Source organism: Manduca sexta, chromosome 17, assembly GCF_014839805.1.
Source record: "Manduca sexta isolate Smith_Timp_Sample1 chromosome 17, JHU_Msex_v1.0, whole genome shotgun sequence".
Taxonomy (NCBI): Eukaryota; Metazoa; Arthropoda; class Insecta; order Lepidoptera; family Sphingidae; genus Manduca; species Manduca sexta.
The window spans coordinates 7,553,059-7,571,541 of NC_051131.1; the positions used below are offsets into that span (position 1 = coordinate 7,553,059).

The 18,483-nt window shown below is 34.3% G+C and overlaps 2 protein-coding genes across 2 annotated transcripts; both read left to right on the forward strand.

The window, feature by feature from the left end:
• Positions 1 to 2,699: 2,699 nt before the first annotated feature.
• Positions 2,700 to 5,943, forward strand: LOC115448182 (proline-rich extensin-like protein EPR1). The gene is made up of 3 exons (XM_030175529.2): positions 2,700 to 2,933; positions 3,129 to 3,578; positions 5,353 to 5,943. The coding sequence occupies exons 1-3, from the start codon at positions 2,715 to 2,717 to the stop codon at positions 5,440 to 5,442; spliced, it is 759 nt and encodes a 252-aa protein (XP_030031389.1). The 5' UTR covers positions 2,700 to 2,714; the 3' UTR covers positions 5,443 to 5,943.
• A 5,144-nt stretch (positions 5,944 to 11,087) lies between these two features.
• Positions 11,088 to 16,042, forward strand: LOC115448175. The gene is made up of 5 exons (XM_030175519.2): positions 11,088 to 11,272; positions 12,069 to 12,296; positions 12,586 to 12,718; positions 13,185 to 13,345; positions 14,411 to 16,042. Exons 1-5 carry the CDS (start codon positions 11,171 to 11,173, stop codon positions 14,627 to 14,629), a joined length of 843 nt encoding a protein of 280 aa, XP_030031379.1. The 5' UTR covers positions 11,088 to 11,170; the 3' UTR covers positions 14,630 to 16,042.
• Positions 16,043 to 18,483: the final 2,441 nt, after the last annotated feature.

Consider the following 18,483-nt stretch of genomic DNA (forward strand, 5'->3'; position numbering starts at 1 on the left):
GGAAACTGCTCGAGAGTCAACGATTGGCGTTGATATTCTTGTGCAAGGCGTATAGAACTGTTAGTACAGAAGCTTTGCCTGTCCTGTGTACTCCCTGTCGATTTGGAGGTACAGCGTCGCGCCGCTATGTATTACTCAACCAGAGAGGATATGGATAAAAGTTTCTTACGTCTCGCGAGCTCTTAAGAATCGATAGACTATTTAAACCGCACACTGATGTACACAACGAGTTATTAAATGAATGGCAATGTAGGTGGGACTCGTCTTCGAAAGGGCGTCATTTATATAAATACTTTCCGTACGTTCGCGATCGCCTAATTAAAACTTGGCTAGAAATAGATTACTGTGTATCGCAATTTCTTACCGGCCATGGTAATTTTAAGGGTAAACTGTTCTCATTTAGGCTGGTTGATTCTCCTGCGTGCCCATGCTCTACACCTGGTTACGAGGCTGAACAATCTGCTCATCACGTACTTTGGGAGTGTGGTCTCTGGCATAAAGAGCGCAACATCATGTTAAACAGTATGCAAATAACATCTGGGGTTGTATACTACATGGACCTTGTTGAGACTAGACGGAATTTCCGTGCTTTCCGGCGTTTTTGCCATGTCTATTGTAATCAAATCTAACAGCTCATGTGATAGGACCCGTTCATTTAATTTTATCCGTGGTGCTTTATAACTAGCTTATCTAGTTGTAAACGTCCCTATCCTTGAGGTTAAATCGCCTCCTTACATCATGATTTTGTCACCCGCATTGCTCTGGAGGGAAGTGGACAATTAATATTTCCAACTCCTCCCTATCTTTCCATTTGATTAATTTCGTTGCGGGATAATGACATATTAGTTTTCCTGAGACTCGCCGAGCTTCACTGCTCGGTGTCATAAAATGCGTGCCACTGCTGATCCTGGCTTACAGGAGTTGTAGTGGTGGGTGTGAGGGCGGGAATGTTTCTACAAGTACTCGGAGAATCCGCCGTGCCCCTATTAAATTACTTAGGTTTCTTGGAGAAGGTACCTAACGACAAAGATTGAGTATTTAGGTGTGAGGTATCTTGATTTAATACACGATTGATTTGGCGTAAATTATTCGTAAAAAACGCATTGGCGGTTTATACCTATCATTTGTTTATTACGTTACAGCAATGGGGATACTTAAAATTTACCTCGAAATAACTTATAGTTACCTATCTAATAAGATATTATTCGGATCAATCAGTCCTTTTTTTAACGTGTCATCCATTTAACCAGAAGTACAACATAATAGCACCAATAGTGAGATTCAAAATGATCATAAATTTCATGTAATATTGTTTAGTTTTGGCTGCCTAGAAATGTCAGAGAACAAAAAAAGAAGTTGCTACTTTCATCACATAAATTTTATCTAATAATTATTTGCTGCAGGCATCATGTCTCATACACATTGTTGTATCGCCTTATAATCTTTAATTATTTACCATATATCGATAAATTCCTTGCGATTTTTTTTTGATCAGTTGCCATAATTATCTAGGATCTAAAACTAAAGTTTGCTTAGAGCATCTTCGTATAAAGTTCGAAAACTGTTAGATTCCAATGATGTAATCTTATGCATGGCTGGAGGCAGGTGGAGGCGCAGCCCCTCCTCCTTTAACATATCTTAAATGAAATTTTCCCCTTCTCCTCCCCCCGGAATTAAAAACAGGCTATTCCCATGGTATTAGGTCAATTGAAATCTTAAATTTCGTGCGACCTAATCAATAACTCATACAATTATATTATTACGCTTAAGGTAGGTTTCGGAACTGCGTAATTTTATCTTGAATTTATTTCACGTGTTACTAAATTAAGGCAAAAAAACGTGAAGTTAATTTAGTAAAATCAATTAGTAATACCTAGTTAGTATGATATATTTAATCTATTGCTGTGTGCATAAAGTTAGAATACTACGGAAAAGAACGCGTCTCGCCGAAAGATTGGCGAGTGTAATATGTATTTTATATACTTATTATTTAATTTTTTTATATTTAATTTTAAAAAATAAAAAAATTGTATCACTTAATAAACCGGAGATTAAGTAGATGTTTTAACTACTTTTAAGTCTAATATTAGTATGTCACATTACTTAAATGAAGATGTTTTTTGTTTATGATAAATTTTCGATACGGTGGTTTTCGCTCTCGGATAATCAGTATCGATACATTTTGGTTTAAGTTTACCGTAAGTACCTAATATTTTTTGTGGGTCTGTGGTAGTCTGTGGCCTGGTACCTATAAATTTTTGAATTGTTCGATAGATTGTAAAAGTTCGTATTTGATGGTTCGTCCGAGCTAGATCTCCAGTATGACATATCTACGAACAACACGCTAAAAAGACGATAATAGGTTCGCATAAACATGACATGGAAACCCACAATTTGTGTTGCGTGTGGCGTCTAACGCGGATCGTACCTATTAACATTTAAATTTGAATCTCAATGTGTTGTTCTTAACCAGATAAGTAGGTATACATTTTTAAATATTTTATTACATTACTGCTTCAGGTTACGTACACAGTGTTGAATTACATAAGTAATACGAATGAGTAGATACGAACGAGTAGATATGTGCAAACATTTGTAACGCTCCACCAGAGGTCAGCTTTTATATGTATAATTTAATAATATTTCGTTTTTTATACAATGATTATTAAACAAATATGTGATATGTACTAAGTATAAACATGTCAAGTGACTAGATGCCCCTTTTGCCGACGACCGGCGCGTTTGATGAACCTCCAGTAGGGGGACAGCGCGCTAGCACCATCACATTGCGCAAGGTATTTGAACCATCGAAAGTGCCCCCTCCCCCGGATATGGAGCGTACATCTGTTATAAACACAGGTGGCGTCTGGTCAATGGACACTACACTGTCTAAGCCAGCGTTACAGCCAGTGCTCAGGATGTGTGACAAAGTGGTATGTGGAAACGGAATCTTTTCAAAGTGCCTTAGTGTTATTATTTATTCACCAAAATAATTCGTGGATATAACACGTTTTATTATCAGTTAATTGATACTGAAAAATGTTAATTATATAATATTATTATATGTATAAAAATATTGTTTGTGTATAAAAATTCTTTATTCATTTATATATAAATTGTATGTACAGGTATTAAAGTCGTTATTGATGGTCGCGGCAGTGACCTGCGTGGTAGCGCGTCCCGAGCCGCCCTCGTCGTACGGCCCTCCGTCCACCTCATACGGAACACCCTCGGACTCTTACGGCCCGCCAGCTCCTCAGTACGGCCCGCCGCAACAACCTATTGTGCATAAACACGTGTACGTGCATGTTCCACCCCCTGACAATGAATTGCCAGCGCCTCGCAAACCTATATATGTGCCGCCTCCACAAAAACACTACAAGATAGTGTTCATTAAGGCACCTACCCCACCCACTCCCACCGCACCCATTATTCCTGTTCAGCCTCAAAATGAGGAGAAGACCCTCGTCTACGTATTGGTTAAGAAGCCTGAAGAACAACCAGAGATTGTGATCCCGACTCCAGCGCCCACACAACCTTCCAAACCAGAAGTTTATTTCATCAGATACAAAACCCAGGTAAGATAAAACGACTTAAATATTTATTACTATTTAAACAAAATGTCTCCCCAATCCTCGAGGCGAATAAGCAGATCTATTTCATGTTATATGTAGGTACAACTAAAAATATACTTTTCATATAAATTGAAAAGTTTTCATCTATATTGCAGAGTGGAAACGATTTTTTGTATTTGTATAAATATCTATGAATGAATCATGTCTATAGACAAGTTTTTTTTTATTCTTTATAATTCTCTTGAGACTAGCTAATTAATATATAAAGAATTTAATATATTTGATTATTTCTTTATTAAAGAAGTATTTATAATTAATGATTTAAGTGGTAAATGCATAATGTAGACACTTATGTTTGTTTACATCATTATCGGACCGGCTCCTTTAGTAAGTAAAAAAAAAAACGAAAAAACAGAAAGTATCTTTATCTAATCTTGTAATTAAAATTAACGAAACGTTCGTTTAATTGCTTGAACATTTCCATACAAACGACATCGTACAGGCAGCGAGGATGCGCTCAAGCACCGCATTGTGAAAGTAGCTATGAGTGCAGGCATTTCCTTGAATAGAACAAACGGAATGAAATTATCTAAATAACATAGCGTGCCTGGCGCTATCAAATCATTTGTTTTTGACATGAAGAAGGGACCCAAACGTGACCGAATAGTATTCAAGCATTAACTTTGCGTAATAAAAAGTATTTTTTCTATTATGATATAATATGTATATGATTACGTTACATTCTCTTTGACTACCAAATTTCTTCTTAAGTAATTGCTACCTGCTCGTTGCTCTACATTGCATTAACTAGAAGCATACGCATGTAAACGTATACATAATGTCAGCTTATTAACCTCTATTATATAAGAAACTACTGGCAAAATTACTATTTTAGTAGGCTATTGTTATTTCATACAAATTACATTTTAATAGACAGTACGTGCATTAAAAATGACGATACTGACTCGTAAGATTTATCTAGACCAAGTACGGACATTCCATATTTTTTTTTAAATAACGTAGATAGTGACGTATGGATTCATGATGGGTAACAATTTGATTATAAAGTTATCTAGGTCTATAGATACGTAATATGATTTTCTTTTCGACTTCCTCCAAATGTTATGTAGGTAAATTTGTCTAAAGAGATTTGAAGTCATTCTTTAATTTTTGTGTCGCTCTCAAGCACGTTCGCTCTCTTACGCAAATTATAGGTGTGTAATCCTCAAAATATTATTTTAATTGCTCAAAACGTAATTGTATTATATTGAGTTTTACTTACATTCTTTAATGTTTAGTATTTTCAAATGGATTCGATTTTTAGCTACAACCTTGATAGGTAGGTACCTATGATTGTTAATACAACGCATAAAAAATACAGTTACGATATATTTAATATATATAATTAATTATACCGTTTGACTTATTGATTTATGTTAAACGGTCTCAGCTGTGGCAAATATTAAATTGATTATCTTGCCTAGGGTGTCCTACATTACATATGTTCAGCACGAGGTATACACTACACAGTAACAAATATAGTAACCCATGGTTAAAAACATTTACTTCCTGATTTACAGTCGCTTTTAATATGCAATCCTTAAACTACAGATTATTTTAAACCAGGTTTTTAAGACGTCATCGATTGATTCAGAATCTGCTTTTCAATATACAATTTCGCTTCAATATGGTTTAAAATATAAGGGATTAAACATCGATAGAATATCGATCTCATTATTTTATTACTTATAAAAAATTGCAATTTGGAAATTTCCAGAAACAAGAAGGATACCCAGCAGCGGCCCCACCGGCGCCAGAATACGGCCCACCCGCTTCAGCCCCGTCGTCTGAATATGGCGCCCCATAAGTCTGCGATTTTATCGACCTCACCACCAAAAAAAACAGAACTGTGAAATGCCACTCTCTCAGATAATTACCAAAAATCATTAGATAAGTACAAATTATTTTTAAGTCTGTCCACGAAGCACATAATCATTTCATCTAGCCTTCTTCAGAGATATCTTTTTATTTCAATAACAGAGGGAAAATGATGTATCGAAAAAGGCTATTCTAAAATTTTAATTAATAAATAATGTCGAAATCGGTACTGCGAACGAATGCGCAACTATTTTAGTGCCAATTTGTGAGTAGGTAGTGTCTTTATGGAGAGTCAAATTTTCTAATAACTTATTTGTTGACATTCAAATTCCTGTTAGTTTTTCGATAAAACCCATTGCAATGTAAAGCATTATGATGGAAATGTAAAGCCAACGCGGTTGGTGAACGGGTTTGCTGCGGAACTAAATAAAATGAACACTTATGATTGTATATATTCTTTGATACGTATTTTCATATCTGTAAGCCTAACTTAGAAAAATATTACTTACATAATAAAGATCAGCATAGCATTATCTATAATTCAAATGTGAGGGAGGCATTTATAGGTTTTTGTGAATTGGTGATGCGAAAACAGCATTGCATGTTTTTTTTTATATTTACATCAAATTGATGTCATTATTATGTAAATATGTTATTTTTGTACGATTAAATATTTTTTTTATTAAAGTACGGTGTTTTTTTTATCACATCGTTCATTGCGCAAATAACATACCTACAAATAAAAGACAGGAAACAATAAATAAGTATGTAATATTACTTTCAGATAACGTTTACGTAAAGAATCTTATACTGTTGGCAAGTTCTCATATGAATGTAGGTAAGTGCTTACTTGACATAGAATTGTAATACAAAGACGCAAATTATATTAGCTTTTGGTCGTGGCTTATATCACGTAAAAGAACTTTACCGGGATGAAATTTAGAGTTTTCATATAAGCAGTAAGTTAAAACACGCGGCAATGTGAGTTAAGGGGTTTTCGACCATAAAACTTGTACGGATAAAAAGAAAATCAAGATTCGTGTTAAGTTTTGGTTATGTGTCAATAACCACACGAGATTTGGTAAAACCTTTATTTTGAAATCTCAGACAGAAAGTCAATATTACTAAATTTAGATATAATATGTTATTGTTTCAAAGTCTACGTGACCCAGTCTTCTTGAAAATAATGTTGTTAAATGAGTAAAAGAAGAAGTAGGTGAGTGAAATGTCTGATCTTTACTCGAAATTGTACTCAGTTTTTTTTTGTATATGGTAGGTAGAGATAGGTACCTGTCTGCTCTAAAAATTCCCTTTGATAATAATACGAATTCATTTGAGAACTGAATTAAAATAACATTACACTGACATTACATCGATTTTTTTTAGGTTGTCTCATAGGTAACTAGTAGATACCTAAATAAAGATCCCCACTACCTAATTAATTCACTCGGGCAGTGATCGAAATTTTTGAAGATGCCATTACATAAACTTAGACGAAAAATAACTAACTATACCTAAACAAAAATTAAAAGAAATACTTATATATATTCAAATAGTAAAACGGGATGGGTACCGTTTGTTAAAGGGTTTAAAACTTAATTACGTAATTCTTTCGTAATTCTTAGTTTCATATAACTAAAATAATATATCGCTTACGAAAGGTGTTAAGTAGTAGGCAGGGGAGGGACTCTGATTAGTGTTGCGCTAAAAGCGAAAACCTGTGAATCGCAAAGAAAATTTAAGTTCTTCTTGCTCAATACTTTGTTCATCATATTGCGCAATACGCTGCTGAATACTGAAACCTACTCGGCTATTCTAATATGTTATACGATTTTATTGTATTGATAGAACATAATGTATCTACTAGATTTTTTCAACACTGCTGTAACTTGTATTTAACGGCCATTACATATACTACGGAATAAATCGGTATTTAGTTTTTGTAACTAATTCATATTTAGTTATAGAAACTATACTTTTATATCTTCTTTTAATGGGGTAAAATATTTAGGTCTATGTTTATCGGGTTTTAAATATCAGATGTCATATTAGGGTCACTACGCTCTGCCCGTATTGTACTTATATGTGCAAAAGTCGTATTGCGCTACGATCGCTGTAATGTTTGAATCCTAGGTCTGGTAATATTGGGTTTTTCTGCTCAGTATCGGTCCCGATTCTGGATTTTTTCCCCGATAGGCTGCTTTTCTATCATATCATATCACTACACATATCGAAAAGTGAGTGTACTAATGCGCTCTCTAGCCATCTGGGGATAAAAAGCGTGTGTGTGATTCTCTTAATAAAAATAATTAAGGCTGATTTATTTCAGTTCTCTCATTAACTAAAATAATAATTGTTTCATGGTAAAGTATCACAGCATTTGTGGCTAATTTTCGTCTTTGCCTAGAATTTATCGTATTTGTTGCTTGGAAGCTAGAATTACATCTTCGCTCTGCTCTAGAATCTCTGCACGTTTCCAGTCAGTTTATTAAGTTTTTACATGAATATGTGGCAACCAATTACTTAAAAATATTATTATTTGCCGATTCTTAATTTTTTTGTAAAATAAGTATTTATGCCTTTTTTTCTTACCTATGCTCTATAGTTTCTACTGTAAACAGCACCTACCTTGATGAATTGTTTGAGATAAATTTTCCAGTTAAGCATATTATCGATATCCTAGCGCTCGTTCAAAACGCAAAGCACACGCTTCGCACTTTTCGTAGTTACGTTACTACGTTTATATTGTTTATCTTATTTTATCTTACCAATATTATAAATGCAAAAGTTTGTGAGAACGTTTAGGTGTTTGTCAGAAGTAAACGCAAAAGCAGCTGAACGGATTAGGGTGAAATTTGGCACACGGCTAGACCACGTCCTGAATTAACCCATAAGCTACTTTTTATAACGATAATATGCTACCATAGGAAGTTAATAAGCTTATATATTTTTTTAATTAAATTATTTTTCATAAATGCAACATAAGAAATATATTTTTTTAATCATTTTTTTTAATATTTCATGCTTGTATCATAGATCGCTAGCTCAGCCTATTGGACTATGGCTTAAAAGCCTTCATAGTAGTGAAGGACGCCCGTGCTTAGTAGTGAGTAGTGTAATACCGGGCTAACATTGCAAGCACATTAATTATAAGTCTATGTTCCACGTACCTTTGGATTACGGAATATAATTTCCTCTAAAGTGTTTTTATTGCACAAATATGGAAGTTTTTAAAAATATATTTAAAAAACGATTCGCGTAGTGGATCTTTTCTTCAAGAGATTTTTGGAAACTATTTATTTTGTATTTTGGAGAAGTTTTTTTGGTTTCTGAAATAACTGTGATAAAGTTTGAAATATAAATTCTAAGTTTTAAGTTTAACTACAGCGTTTAGCTAAAATTTTTCGTAAGTGGACCTGCGAGTAAAATAGTCATTTCATAAAGTGAATCGTACACTATGAGTAGAACAAAAAAACATTTTTTTCCTTTTATCTTTTATACTGATCAAAAATTCGCTCTGATAAAATAGGTAGCAAACGCTTTACCATAGCAATGTATGTCGGTAAGTTGTGACATAATGCGAACAATCATCATGTATCTCAATACACAATAGTACAAAGTGTCTCACGGCACTGTTGCGCTCGACAATTGACTGTGTTCACTTTCGCGGGTGGACTCTTCCGCGACCCATCAAATTTAATGATGTATGTTTGCAAACAGACATGCTTACTAATGTGTATGTATAGGTATTATACAGTTTAATATGATACACATTCATTCTATTGTTTCGATTATGGCCACAAGTATTATGAAACTTCCGGACCTCGTGCCTAATTTTACTCCCGTAATATTGCGTTACATGTTACAACTTATGAATAGATAATTCTTTATTTTGCCGTTGCTGTAAGAGAAAGAGCATCAGTGCCCACCTGAAGCTAGTTTTGGGATGGAACGAAATCCAAATATGGCGTCCCGTAGGTACTTGTCAGTAGAGAGCTATAAATCTATGGAGCAAGAGGTCTTATGGGGCGTGGGTCATTACATTAAATGTGGAACTAGCTATGCAATGCATGCATGGCATAGATAGATAAAATTTATGTTCATCTAGCACAAGACTGTATACAGAATAAATTAGTAGATGTAGGTACCTACTACATACCGATTTGAAAATACTAAGTATCTATATTAATTATAAAAAATCCTAAAAAGATGCAATCAAAAAAATAATATAGTGTTATAAGGCTGCAGTGCTCATATTTATAAAAGGAGAACCTAACACGTAAATAACAGACTCAAATATTACTTAACTAAATCCATTCATCTATCCTTCTTTAAATTTAGCAACAGATTCATAATTCCTCTGGGTATGCTTTTTGCATGGACTCGTTGGTAATTTACAATCCAGTTACTCATCAGGTTATTGATCTGTTTGTGCTTATTTTCAATAAATATCGGATAAAAATATAATCCAAAATAATTAGTAAGTCACCGAAGTAATTAGAAATAATAATTAGTAGAACTTTCTCTTTTAACGATACGCATACCAACAAGTAAACTGCGTAAAGCTCGGGTAACTACCAGCCCCGGAAACACATATGAGCTATTAGCCAGCTAGCCAGCGGCTTGGTTGTGCCCCTGGCATTGCCAATGTCCATGGGTAATGGTAACCACTTACCATCAGGTGAACCTTTAGCTCGTCTGCCTTCGGTAGCAATAAAAAAAAAGCCAACCTTCAAAGAGAGGATTCATACTCGTTTGTTTCAATTGTAAATCAATTGATGTACAATAAATTATAATAAATCAATTAAATGATGGGTTCACTACGTAATAGAACTATATTTAACGTCTGATGTTTTAACGTTTGTATTTAGCCACACAGGAAACGTGACTTTTCTCACATGGTTTTTGCCTAGGTATTAAAAAAGCTAAAGCTGCTCCAGTAGTAAATTCAACTGCGTTATTATTACCTAAGAGGTATCTAGAGTGTTCAGAAGAGTATGATTGCTAAATGAGCTATATCTATAAGTAGTTACTGCAGATAATATAAGTACTATACCTAGGTATAGGGAGGGATAATACCTACATACTTAAAATTTTCCCCGGGTGGGCATAGCTATACCATATGTTTATCGAAGGCACGGCAAAGTGACTTTATTGCACCTGATTTCGAGTGAAGTGGATAAATAAATATAATAAAAACCTTAAGTTAATTTATGAAATATCATACTGTTTTGTAAATAGTAGAGCCACTTCACGTCACGTCGGAGACATAACTAACAATAGACTGATATTACGGGCAAAATGTAAGGGCCCCCGACTTTAAGGGGCCTCAAAAAATCATTTTTTTCTATTAGAACCTAAAAAAAGTCCACGGGAAAAGAGACATTTAACTAATTCGCCACGGTGCTTTTTCAGTGTAATTACACGATTGATCTACATCAATGGATTGAAATTGTGTTTTTTTTTTCTAAGGTCAGTTTCCGGAAGGACCGGTGTCGCCCTCGTTATTCTCCTTCGCTTATGGGCAGTGGAGGTCATTCATATCTATTTTAAAACTGCAACTAGCTTAATTCAAAAGCAGCATTCTATAAACAAACATCCTAAAGATCTCTGCCTACTCGTTGGTTTATTTTAAGCTCGTCTCGTTTTCGTTTCAGTCAGAACTGAAATCAGTAGAGCAGTGGACGCAACTTGCTTTTAAATAAATTATAAACACAATGTCATTAATAATTGCCGGCGAAATTAAAACTGAATCTGAACCATGTGTCATAGCTTGGGACAATAACCTATTTGTGGGTGATGAAGGAGGTTCTATAAAGGTAGAACAAATTATATTTTCTCATCCTGTTGTTATATAATGTTTAGGTGTAACATTCTAGAAATACTAGTGGTTTCTTTATTGTCTATCTAACTGTGCCTACCTATACATACCTATACCTACCTACAAATATATAGGTGAGCTTTACATAGTAAACAATAGACAACAAAATATACTAATATTGCATTTGTAATGAGTTCTTGCTGATACGAGTAAATTATGTAGTACTACAAATTGCCAGCGACTTTCACTTAATAAAGTAGGTACAATAGTACAAAATGTAGGCAAAGGGTTGTTGGAAAATATAATCCATATTAAGCATGTTGGTACGCTAAATAACCGTAAATTAGTATATTAATAACATAAATAAACGTGCATGAATCGAATCGAATGGGGTAGTAAGCAACACAATCGCAAAACAGAAAACGTGAAGTGATAGCTACGTGCTCGTTCCATATCGTAAATGAGTTTTTCGGTGGCCCAAGTTGCTTGGAACTGTTAGGTATGTCTAGGAAGGAGCTCGAAAACAATTTTTAGTTCCAATTTTTTTTATCAATTAGCTATTAATGAAAATAATTACCTTTCTATTTGAGTACTTAACAGTCCCAAACAACATCCCAGCAACCCGGATTATCTACAAAATATTAATTTATCACAATTTTAAACTACTTTCTATAGCTCTATAGAAACCATTGTAACATACCGAGGTATTTACTAAGTTATTTAATGTTAATACACCTAATATAATATCACCATTAATAATAAACTTATAAAAATATCAAGTATTTGCTTGGCAGTCATACAATGCAGATTTAGTGCCGGGTGCGTCATGGACAGCACATTCTGTTCAGATATTTGCACTGGCCGCCGGAGATGGCAAAGTGTACTCATCGTCTAACGACGGAGGGGTTAGAGTCTGGTCCCCTCAAGGAGAAAAAATAAAGGAATTCCAATACTCGGGAGCCGATGTTGGCGCTTTACACGTCTTTGGTAAACACCTTTATGCTGGTGATGAAGGAGGTAATGTAAGTATCTTTGCGTAACAGCATTAAGTACTGGAAAGTATTTTAATTTTTTAAACAGCAACTTATAGATAAATACTAAACAAAAGTCAAGTTTATTTTAGTGAATAAAAAAGGTCTGTTAAGAGGACATAAAAGTATAAATACGATTTGTAATTTTATATTTATTTAGCTACTTTTGGCTGACTGTACCTAGTTATCTACCTATTATCACAGGTGCTCATCGAGCCCTCATTTAATCCTCCCAAGAGATAGATATTAGTAAAAACATGCAAATGTATTTTTCTTTTAGGTGATCTTATACGAAAATAATGTAGAAAAAGCCAAGTATAATGTATTGGAAGAAGTAAAAGATCTTTGGTTTAGTGAGCCATATCTTTTTACTGCACGTGATCTAGACGTTACTGTTACTGAAATTAAACCAGGTGAGTGAGGTTTAAGAAATGTATGTGTGAGGTATAACAACACAAACATATAGACAGGACAGTTTTTAGGTAAGTAGGGAAACTGTTGAACCTTGGACAGTTATAGGTACTTAGAACAGTCGATTATTTGCAAAACTCTCGTAATATCATAATGTTCAAATTGAAACACACATACACACACATGTGATGCCCAAAACGAATTTCATTATCTATTTGGTTAAAATTTAATTCTTAAAAACTGCCCTTTCAACAGGTTTCTCTACTAAAAAATTTATAATGGTGCACAAAATGTTAGCCGTGCCTTGTAAACTGAATTCTTTTTATCGTTCAAGAAGAAAGTATATTAGGAACCTATTTTCCGTTAAATATTTTTTGTTGAGGCGTATTATAGCAAGTGATAGGTACCTAAACTAATTATGTACCTACTTAATATTTAATAAAAACACAATCAACATTATTTTTTTAGAGGAATCAAAGACAAAGTTTATTACCCGTCACACGATGGAAGGTCGAGCTCCACTAAGGATATCGGGATCCCGACTTCTCATATTAGCTCGAGGTGGAAATAATTTGCGTATGCATGATGCATCAATTGAAACAACGTTTAAAGTTCTTCACGAAGTAAAGGTAGGTACACTTTTTACATACAATATAAAAGTTAGGCGCAGTGTAAGAAAGCGCCTTAACAAAGAAATATTACTAAATTTATATACGTCGCGTCTTTTCATTGCGTTCTATATGCCCAGGCGACTTTAATTTTTTTATTTACGTTATAGTAAATAGCAGGGATGTTATGGATATAATATTTCGGATATAGATACGAATATGGATATAGGAATAAAATTATATCGGTTTCGGATACGGTTACGGATATGTAATTATTTCGGATTATCCGTTAGTTACGGATAGTTTCGGTTACGGATATTAGATTAAAGTAAAATAACAATATTATGTAATACAGTAGGGCAACGATTACTAACTATCGTTCGTCGTCATCGTCGATTATTAATTATCGATGAACTAATTGGGGAACATGGGTGTTCGGAAAACCTCTGTGTTTTAATTTGAGATGAAGTTTCAGTGAAGTAGTGCCACCTCCTCTCCGTGAAAAGTTTTTATCACACTGTCTACATTTTGCAAAATTGCCTTTAACTTGATCAAAACATGTCCAAATTAAAGTAAATACTTTGGACGCATTTTGTCCTTATAAATCAGTTTAGTACGTAACACACCACTATTCCTTCACTTTATTAAATAAGTACCTACTCCTAAATAAAAAAAATACTTACTATTTATGAATGAGGTTATGTTACGACTAAAAATTACAAACAAACTACATTTACAAGATGGCGTGTGAGCGGTGAAACAAAAACCTGTCGAAACATAATATTATTATCCATAACTTATCCGAAACTTTTTTAACCGATACGGTTGCGTTTATGGATATATTTTTATTTCGGATATCCGATAGTTTCGGTTACGGTTACGGAGCTCCATAATATCCCTGGTAAATAGTAGATGAATATATTTTAATGTTTTATAGTAATTTGTAATTTCTCAATATGCAGAATGGCTAACAACATTTGCATATTAAACCATTTATGTACGTATGATGCGAAATAAAAGTCTGCATAAGTATATTTTTCATAAATGTTACAGACATCGCTTAACATTTTACTTTTATTTTTATAGGTCAGTGACATGATAGTAACCTCTCTGACGACCAGCAATAATGACGTCTGGACAGGCGGTTGGGACGGATGCATACGAAGGTGGAAAATATCTGGCGACAAACTTGAACCAGCAGGAGAAATTAGTGTACAAGCTTGTATTAATGCTATTGTGGCTAATGAAAATAGCGTTTATGCAGCGGTGTCTGGGGGAAAAATTGTCCATGTTAAAGGGTCGTAAGCCGCTATGAGATCCATACGACATATTATGTACCTATACTAATTCCACTGGTTACCTTTAGATAAGCGCATGTAGAGGTTATTAATTTACACTTTACTTCTTAAAATTGTTATCAGTCGTAGTCTTGCCATTATATTATCTTACAATGTACTAAGGTTTGTTCTTAGTCTATTTTATTATCTACGTATTTTGCCGTTATTCGATAGAGAACTTTAAAGTCACCGATAGCACACTGGATTAGTAAGTTGAAGTGCCAGTGGGCTGGCCATATCTGTCAAAGAGCCGACAACCGCTGGGGCAAACAAGTTCTTGAGTGGAGACCACGACTTGACAAGAGCAGTGAAGGACGACCCCTAGCTAGTTGGAGTGACGGTATGCGAAAGGTCGCTGGCGGAAGCTGGTTGCAACAAGAACATTGCAAGTCGAAGATAGGGTGAAATGACGTGTATTGGCGGAGGCCCATGTCCAGCAGTTGACTAAAATACTTATATGTTGGTGTTAATGATGATGACGTTTTGCCATAAATTAAATTAAGCGGTACCTCCAGCAAAACGGTGCGCTAATCGTATTTTAAGGAAATATATATGTAATCGAAATTTATTCTTATCTTCTCCTAAAGTACATAAGCTTAACATATTAATTTACTATCAATGCTATTAGATAAAAAAAATACCCATAAGGAACATTTTGTTACTTAAAAATTTTCTTTTTTATATAAGTATATGAATAGTAAGATTACGGTATATCATTAATAAAGGTGATTTTTTTGCAAGTATTAAAAAAAATTAAAGTTATTAAACTTTGAATGTGTAGAAAAAATAAATAAAATGTAGCGCTCTACCATCGCGCCGTGACGTCACAAACTTGCGGCGCGCAAAGTAGTACAGCGGGATGCTTTATTAAATTCAGGGCCGGATCTACCTAAGGGCTGCTTGGGCTGCAGCCCAGGGCCCCGAGGTTACAAGGGGCCCCCAGACCCCGCTAAAAACAATAGGCGTTAATTTTAATTTAAAAATGGTTGTCCGTAAAGTCGGTTTACGGACGAAATTTCTACGTAATAATGTCATAAAAAACATTGATGAAAAATTGCATATTTCTATGAATTGAGTTAAGGGGGTAAATACGTATAAAAGGATGTTTTCATGCTGATTTTCATTATTTTTTTAAGGTATAAAAAATGAATATTATTTATTGAAACTATTAGGTTATTTTATACATATATTCATGAGTTTTTTTCATATTTTACAAAAATATAACTTAGAAAGTAGCGGAGATTTTAGCTGATACACATCGTAGGTTGTCATCCGACTTAGCAGTCGGTGTACACGATGGAAGCCACAATTTTTATCCGAAATCAATGGCACAGAAAAATTACTTTCTTTTATATGTGTGTCTTCTATATAAACCTCAATTTGAAAAAAAAATAAAAATTTGCATTTTTCAGAGGACTATTAAAATAATACTTATATGTTTTTTTACCATTTTTTCATATATTGTTTACTATAAAAAAAGTAGTTAAAATAAAAATATGGCTTATGATTGAGGTTCATATTTCTTATATATATATATATCACTATTTCGGTTTCTCTCTCTCCCAAAGGTTGCCTGGAAGAGATTGCTACCACAGCAATAAGGTCGCCTTTTGTACAACTAATACTTGCGTAGATTGACGTAATATTTATGTTTTTTTATGCAATAAAGAATATATAATAATAATATATTATTCTAGAAACAGTTTTTTGACATGGCTATTAGTCTCAACTAATCCTATCTAAACAATCTCAACTAAACCTATCTAAGTACTCATACTTAGATAGGCCCCTAAATAGTTTCAGCCCAGGGCCCTACAAATTCTAGATCCGCCCCTGATTAAATTCGTATTTTTAGATGATGTTTCTCTCGCGTGCCGCGTATTTATAATATTAAGTAAGTAAGTATATAATGCATTTAGGCCAAATTCTGGACACATACGAAAATTAAACATCTACAGTTGTTTTTTTTATGCGATTTCCAGGTAAGTATAATGGCTCCGCAGTTTAGTTGCATTAAGCCAATGTCCAGTTATCTATTATTTGGACATGATAGGATCTGGGGAATCAAAGGTTGGGAAATAATTTAGAAATATAAAAAGTATGTTCGCCACGACCCGAAGTTTCCCGAGCATTCTACCTACTACTTATTTAAGGTTCTTTATATTGACTTGCCAGTGGTTGCAAAATCGTCATGTAATGTTACAGTACTTATTTGTAAAAGTAAGTGCAATCTTGAATGTTTTAGTTATAAGCTAAGATGTTATTATAAGCCTTCAAAATAAATATTTAGGCATTTCTTTGGCCGTAAAATAATTCGTAATAAGTATTAAAATTCAATTAGCTTGCCGCTATTTTAGACTTCTTTCTTTTAAGACCAAGTAGCTTGAAGAATTATGAAGGCAGCATTTGATTTAGCCTTAAAAACTATAATAAAAATGGCGGCTACTTGTCTTCAGTTCAGTTTAGTTTTATTATGTTTAAGAGCGATTTTCAGTCCCTTTTCTTGTAAAATGTATGGACAACGATTTTGCAATTTGTAACCAAGTCCTCAACATCTAAAGGTCCAACAGAGTCTTTCAATCCTCAAAAGCAACAGGATGAATTAACATCAAAAAAAAGTTTTTACGTACATACATAGCCGTGATTTCTTGCTAAATGTACATATTTTTCAAAATCTGTAAATGCAGATCTTTCTTCAAATATTATGGACATTCTTCTAAGAAATTGTTCCTGTTGCTTGAGCTGTTAAGAGAGGTGCCCTTACTGCCCCGTCTCAAAAATCTACCCGATACGAGGTTCCAGGAGAAAAAAGAAAACTGAGGCGAGCCAACGAGCCGGAGGCGGCTTTACCTATTATGCAGGTTGTGTGCCGCATACGGGCGCAGTGTGCTAGGGGCGCCGCTCGCCACACGTTTTAAGAGACATACTTTATATCCGTCTCAAACAACCTGCGCCTGTGCTAAGGCCGGCGAGCGGCTTCTTTACTTTACACAATAACTTTTGATTTAATATTATCAAATTTATTAAAGATTACATTGTCTCCTAGGGGGCGCCAAGGAATTAATTGCACGGGCGGCACATGAGCTAGAGCCGCTTCTGCTCCGGGCATACTAAATTCTCCCTGATTTTAATTGTTTCATCGGTAAGATGCCAAAAAAGGTCCTCCAGAGCACCGCGCGAGGCCCTGGATGTTTGCTCGATTCGTCCTCCGCCCCTATGGCCGCCTTTGTTTTTGAACTGAGGTCCGAGTATAATGTTAATATATAATGTTAATGTTAATAAAATGTTAATATAAAAAGCACCCATTGCAAAACAAAAAGAGAAATGCACCCCCTATAACTTTGCTAAGTATCTATAAATGTTATGCTGATTGCTTATACCAAGATTAATACTCTGTGCCACACAGTACTCAATATACGAAACTCTGGGTGGAATTGATACTGTTTATTGGCAGTTAATGTTATGTTTATCAAAATATTTTATACAAATGTAATGGTTGATATGCAACTGCAATTCATTAAGTTTGAAAGTTATTGAGGCTCTCTTGCACTCCTTCTCTATATAAACAAATTATGCCAAATTTTATACTCCTTCATGTGTATAATGTGCTTGCAAGGGTTTAAGTTTTTTCTTCACATATTAACATATAGATTTCGTTGTTACTTATTCTGCTCGCCTTCCAGGATTTTTTCCTTCCAAAAACATTTGATGTACGATGTACAGACCTAAAATATCTACAATTTTGTTTGTACGTATAGATTTATATTTTCAATAATAAATATTATTATAAACTGGCACTAATAATTATTTCCTTCTTCCTGT